The following is a 7,011-nucleotide window of genomic DNA, read 5'->3' as shown; positions in this document are numbered from 1 at the left end:
AAATTTCGAGTTTAAACATAAAAGACAGTCACAAGAGATGTTTATTTTACTTTGTGGTTGAATGTATATCAATCTGATATTTTATCAAAAAAATAAAGCTTTTATTTTTGCAGCATCTTTGTTGTAAATTTTTTTTCATAAAGTCAGACATAGGGGTTTTTTCCACAGCACTGTATATGTGCATACAAGGTCATAATAACAAGCTTGTCTTTTGCATATTATTAGTATTGGTTTATTAATTATTTCAAATAAAAAAAAAACATGCTTCTTCATACAAAAACGGCAGTTTGATCTAATTATGAAAATGGTTTTCTACATGCTCTAAGATGCACACCTTTTAATGTTAACAGAAGTGCATTAGTTATATTTATAATATATAAATTAAGCTTTTATCAGTTGTTCATTAGTTTTAGTAGTTTTAGTCAAGAGCTTGAAAACTAGTTTATTATTATTATTATTATTATTATTATTATTATTATTATTATTATCATCGTTACGGTGTGGCTGTAAATGCGTATTTTTTTACACGTTTTAAAAACTAAATAAGGCTCTTATTTTGAATGCGCTTCCCTTCAAAGTAAAAGCACTCTTGTTGTAATTGTCGCTAGCTTGACAGCCGTCTCGTTTTTTTGCGAGCAGAGATTTAGGAATGTGGAGCCCAGCTGCTACGTCACCCGCAAATCGCCTGGGGTGTCGTCTTCAGAGAACTTTTTTTTTTTTTTTTTTTTGCCCCGTAAACCTTTTCTGTACTAACTTTAACCCTCAGGTAAGGTATTTTAAAATAGTATAATGCACAGGAGAACTGTGCTAAACGAATTTATACTGTATTTAATGCAACTATTCAAATATTTTTGAACCACACGTTGAGCAAAAACGTCCGTTAGCTATAGCTCAAAAAGAGTGTAGTTAGTCAGGTCTGTTAAGTTTTTAGTTAGCTGGTTATGGTGGCGTGTAACTGTTTACACGAAGGTTTTCAAGCATGCCTGCTCGTGTTGAGGTCGGGGGATTAAAAAAAAAAACAAGAAAAAAAGCATGTCCCAACTTGAAGTGATTGTTTCGGGTTGCCGTGTTTAGTGTTAGCAAGGTAACCGCTAGCATTATCACCTCTTGGTTCCCGTCATTAAGTCAGCTTTTATTCAGCACTTTATACGCTTAAATATTTCCAGACACACTGTAGGGAAACATTTACTGATTGCCTGCAGTAGTTTGACAACATTTTGTCCCCAGAGATGCTGGTTTCTGTCTCCATGGTAACATCAGCGTTGAGATTCAAGGGGGCGGAACCGGTGCCGATTGTCAGTCTTCTGGCTTGTTTCTCCATACAGACAAAATCAGTCGAAGATGGTAAGAGGAGCAGTGGCAGCGTTAGGTAGACAGATGCTGCTTGCTTTCTTTCTCTCGCTCTCCCTCTTCCTGTGATTGTGATGTTTGATGCTAATCTCAGTTGTTCAGACTTGCAAGGTGATGCTTTCAGAGCTATTCTTGATTTCTGTTCCAGCCATTCCATGCTGGTGTCTATTATCCTTACACCAGTGACACTCCAGGGACACACTCATCAGCAGGGATCCCATCCCTGGTGAACTCCCCGCCCAGCCAGCAATCCATAAACGGCCACACCGTACCGCCATCGGGTATGACTCCGTCCAGCACCACCTCTAATGTCCTCCCCTTCAAGTTCCGCCCGCGGAGGGAGAGCGTGGACTGGCGGCGGATCAATGCCGTGGATGTGGACCTGGTGGTGAGCCAGCTGGATGTGGATGCTCTTCAGGAGTACATCAATACGGTGACCTTTTGCAGCTTGGACGGGGAGCGATGCCAGCGTTGTCACAGCCCAGTGGACCCAGCGCTGGTTAAGCTTTTGCGGCTGGCCCAGCTTACAGTAGAGTGGCTCCTGCACTGTCAGGAATTTCTCACCGCTAACCTGCACGCGCTCGAGGAGAGGCTGGTGGCTGTCGGCAGGGAGCGTGATCAGGTTCTGGCTCAGCTGAAGAAGCAGGAGGAAAAGGAGAAGGAGATGACCAACGAGCTAAAGCAGAGGAAGAAGATGATTCGTAACCAGCAGTCCTTGTTCATGCCACGAATCGTCAGTGGCCAGAAGGTACTAAGGGGTATCATTTAACATTTGCATGACACACATCACCCACACCCATTATCACTCCTCCTCCTTGGGGCACACGCTCTCATTGTTCTCCTGCAACACTCACAGCTGCTCCTGCTGCTTTGTGCCTTTGGCACCAGGTTTTGGGACAAAACGTACAAATAGAACATTTAATCACAAACTAAAACAGTATAATTTTGTGTTGTTAAACCTTCATTGCATAGGTAGTTTTGGTGTTGATGTAATAACCTTTGTTTTCAGACTGGAAGACTATAGATTTGGAACCACATAGAAGAGGGTGTTGGTATTTTTTTTTATCTGCTTACAAAAGGTTGAAAAGGGCAGCAAGAAAGAAAAACACTCCCACCCTCAGTTTCCCCCATTCTTTAACAGAGGATTTGTTCTGTGGGTGTTTTCTAAATGGTCATATTTCAGGCTATGGTTGGATCCAGTTGGGTTTAAATTTGGTGTCTGCGGGCTGCAGGTAGCAGATATTTTGAGTACAAATCAAATACAGAAATCTCCATCTGTTTTTCAAGTGTGCAGCTGCCATTGACCTGGACAAGTAGTTGCCAAGGCAACAGACATAATGTGTCATGACAGCATGTGGTTGCTAGGTGTGCGGTAGCGGCTCAGCTGATATAGGTGGTTCAATAATTGATAGAGAGACCGTCTATGTGTCCTTTAAGGACTTCTGACATTTTACTGTTTGTTGTAGTAATGTTAGCATGCTCATTTTGTATTTCTTCAAATTAAATGCATCCAGTGTGACACACACTGGGGCCTGTCTGATGTATGACAACTTTAGTTTTGGTTCCAAAATAATTCCAGACTTTTACCGTAATGCATTTGCATCACTTTGCAGACAGATTGCTCTCCGTCTCTGCCGTTTAATCTCCTCTGCCATATGGTCTGGTGAGATATCAGAAGCAGGGACTTTAAAATTGAATGAAGTCAAAGCCACAATGAACAGCATTGTTAAATGCAGCGTGTAGCGTGTGTGTGCGCGTGCGTGCGTGTGTGAGTGTGTGCATGACTAGAGCAGAGTGAACATATATTTCTACATCTTAAGTGTCCGTGAGCTGGAGTGTGTGTCGCCCGCAGCAGGGAGCAAATCGGCATCATTCACGCTATCTGTCTGACTGCAAACAAATGCCAGAACTCAGTGCATGATTTATTTTCTATATATGTATGGACTGTTTAAAAAAATCATCTGATAATGTGCACATTTCTCTGTTCTTAATTGTGATATGTTGCACCTAACATTTGTGAGTACAAATGCATCCACACTTTGAAGCTCCAAATTAATGTGGAATCAATGCAGGGGAAGTATATTTTAATCTATAAATTAGGGCTGGAACTAACAGTTATTTTTGTAATCAATGTGATTTTTTTTTTTTTTTTCAATTAGTCATTTAACCTAATGATTATATTTTTCCATTGAATTTATTTATTGTTTTTTGATTCGTTGATTAATCTTTTGGGTAACTTACCAATAAACCATAACCATATAGTCTACCAATAACCTTGTATTATTTTGTCGTAAGTGTTTATTTTAAAATTAAAAACAAAAAATTCTAAAATATAAATTATACAAGGTGCCAGCAATTTTAAAAAGCATCTATGGGGGTGAATTAGGGCAGAAAATCTTGCACAGAGCTTTGCCACTTCCAGAGACACAAATCTACACAGAACATAAAATTATGATCTATAGGGCTGCAAAATAATGATTGTTTTCATTATCAATTACTTCACTGATTATTTGCTGGATCAATCAATTATTTGTTTTGTTCTGAAAATAACAGAAAATGTCAGTCAGTGTTTCCCAAAGCCTAAGATGACATTCTGAAATATCTTGTTTTGTTCATAATCCAAAAATATTCAGTGTGCTGTCAGAGTGGAGTAAGGAAAGCAGAAAATGTTCACATTTAAGAAGCTAAAAAACAAAAAATTTGGACTCAAAATTATTTAATGGATTTTCAAAATAGTAATTAATTTACTATGTGATTGATCATTGCAACTATACTATAAATAAACTACTCACCACAGAACTATTACTGTGTTTACTAGTACTGTCTTTGCTAGTACTGTCCAACTCATACTGGCTGAACCTCTGCAGCAGTATACAGACAGCTGCCGACGCTGGGGATGCAAGAGGCACATATGAGGGCATCAAGAAGGCAACAGGCCCATCCACCTCCAAGTCTGCACCCACTCAAGTCAAAGAAAGGCAGCGTCATCACAGACCAGGGGAAGCAGCTGCAGAGCTGAGCTGAGTACTATTTCGAGTTGTACGCAACCCAAAACATTGTCATAGTCGTAGCTCTTAAGGACATCTCAGATCTGCTAGTCATGGAAGAGACACACCACCAACCATGGAAGAGACTGGAAAAGCCATTGATTGCCTTGCTAGTGGGAAGGCCCCAGGGAGTGACGGCATCTCATCAGAAGTCTTAAAGAGTGGGAAACCTGTGCTGCTAAAACACCTGCACAATATTTTCTGCCTCTGCTGGGAACAGGGACACATTCCCCAGGACATGCGAGATGTGAGCATCGTAAGCTTGTATAAGAACAAAGGAAACAGAAGCGACTGCAATAGCTATCGAGGCATCTCCCTTCTCAGCACTGTTGGTAAGGCCTTCGCCCGTTTTGCTTTAACACATCTACAGACCTTGGCCTTGCGTGTTTACCCAGAGTCCCAGTGCAGCTTTTGAGCTGGGAGGTCTACCGTTGACATGATCTTTTCAACAGGCCAGCTGCAGAAGAAGTGTCAAGAGCAGCAAATGCCACTCTACTTCACCTTCAGTCAAAGTAGACTCTTTAGGCTCCTGCAGAAGATCAGCTGTCCCCCAAAACTCCTCGCAGTGGTCTCTTCGTTCCATGAGAACATGCACAGTACAGTTTGCTTCAACGGTGCAACATCAGAGGCCTTCCCAGTCCGCAGTGGGGTGAAACAGGCCTGTGTCCTTGCCCCGAGACTTTTCAGAATCTTCACACAGTTGCTCCCCATAACTGCTGCTGCCTTTGCAGCAGCAGTTATGGCAAGACTAAGCCACAGAGTCTGGAACACCTCCATCTTCACAGAAGACAAAACTGCGCGTCTACCAGACCTGCGTGCTCAGCACACTCCTCTATGGTAGTGAGGCATGGACTGCCTACGCCAGACTTGAGAAAAGCTTAACAGCTACCATCTGAGGTGCCTTAGATGAATTTTGCACATCGGATGGCAGGACAAGGTGCCCAACACAGAGGTCTTGGACAACATGAGCAGCATGTTCACCATTCTTGGTGAAAGGTGCCTTCGTTGGCTTGGCCAGATCAGGAGAATGGATCTGGGGCACATTCCTAAAGCTCTACTGTACGGTGACCTGACAGAGGGTACTCGTTTGGCCGGTCAACCACGCCTGTGTTTCAAGAATGTCTGCAAGAAGGACATGAAAATGTGCAGCATCAATATCAACACGTGGGAGCAGTGTGCAGAGGACCGTGCAGCCTGGCGTCTTACTGTCAGAACAGGTGCACAGAGGGCTGAGCAGGAGAGGAACCAAAGTCTTGCTGAGCATCGAGCTAGGAGGAAGGAGCAACAGCCTCAGCAGGCATCACAGTACACGTGCATCAAATGCAACAGAGATTGTCACTCACACATTGGAGTGATGTCATTCGCGCATGTGCAGATAGAAACAAAAGATACAAATTTTCTGTATATTTGTGTTGTCAACTGTGTCGGTAGCATGGCCCAAACAGAGGGTCACCCCTTTGAATCTGGTCTGCTTTCCTTCCTCAAATCATCACAGGGAGTTTTTCCTTACCACTGTTGCCTGTGTGCTTGCTGTAGGGGTTGGTAAGGTTAGACCAACTTCTGTGAAGTGCCGTGAGGCAGCTTTGTTGTGATTTGGCACTACATAAATGAAATAAATAGAAACTGAAGTGAAAAAGTGTATGAAAACCAAACAAACAAAAAGCAACAACAAAAAAAAACAAGATGGATGCTCGCAGATGGATGGATGCCAGGAGGACAGAACTAGTACAGTATTTAAACAAAGGCCAGATTAAAAGAAGGTAATGATTTCTTTAAAAAGAGAGATGAAGTGATATATTTGCCACACAGACAAAAAATAATGTGATTGACTCTTCAGCCATAAATGTGAACAGTACCAGAGAGAGGCAGCAAGAGAAAAATAGCAATTTACCTCCATATCTTGAACGCTAAGTGTTATTTCTGTCTTAAATTCCCCCCAGTAAAACTAATAGATGTGATTACTCAAATAATTTTAAAAATAATGGGTGGGGTACAACCTTATAAAAAAAAAAAAAAAAATCCATCATTGTGGTCCTACTCCATATTGCATGGATTATTGCTCATTTAAACAAACAGTATCTCAGTTAGTCTGAGTTAATTTATTTAGATTTATTTAAAAGGTACATTTTCTGTCTTAACATAAATATCTGTGTTTGTGTTTTGAACGAAGCTCCATAACGTCATATATAACAGCTCCTCTTTGTTGTTCTTGTTATTAATGTAAATGTTGTTAATAATTTTAGTGTCTGCATTGTGATAAGTCCTTCATCAGTTCCTCCTTCCTCCAGAGTCACATGCAGCGGCGCCACCCTGATGAGTATGAAACCTGTAAGTCAAGCAGTTGCTGAGGGCTGATTGAGAAGTGTATATGTGTTTTTTCTTGCCAATGTCTTGTTTTGTTTTCTAAAATATATTCCAGATTTGCAATCAGACAATGAGAAGAAATCTCAGATTGAAAGCCTCAAAGTAGAGATCAGTACTCTGAAGGAACGGATTGTTCAACAGCAACAGGCTTTAGAAGCCAAAACAGCTCAGGTAGGAAAACCAGACGGTTCTACTTTGAGCTCAGTTTGTACATGCCATCACAATTTGTTGTTTCATCAAGCTAATGACT

At 41.3% G+C, this 7,011-nt stretch overlaps 1 protein-coding gene across 1 annotated transcript in view; it reads left to right on the top strand.

The window, feature by feature from the left end:
* Positions 1-558: 558 nt before the first annotated feature.
* LOC117515726 (zinc finger protein Dzip1-like) overlaps positions 559-7,011 on the top strand; it is a 30,799-nt gene continuing 24,346 nt past the window's right edge. The window contains 5 exon segments of the mRNA XM_034176433.1: positions 559-766; positions 1,228-1,344; positions 1,499-2,098; positions 6,641-6,725; positions 6,817-6,932. Of these exon segments, the coding sequence (XP_034032324.1) occupies positions 1,342-1,344; positions 1,499-2,098; positions 6,641-6,725; positions 6,817-6,932 (804 nt within the window). The 5' untranslated portion in view covers positions 559-766; positions 1,228-1,341.

The sequence above is a fragment of the Thalassophryne amazonica genome, chromosome 1 (genome assembly GCF_902500255.1).
Source record: "Thalassophryne amazonica chromosome 1, fThaAma1.1, whole genome shotgun sequence".
Lineage (NCBI taxonomy): Eukaryota > Metazoa > Chordata > Actinopteri > Batrachoidiformes > Batrachoididae > Thalassophryne > Thalassophryne amazonica.
Note: the sequence above shows the minus strand (reverse complement) of the source record. Positions and strands in the feature narration are given on the sequence as shown.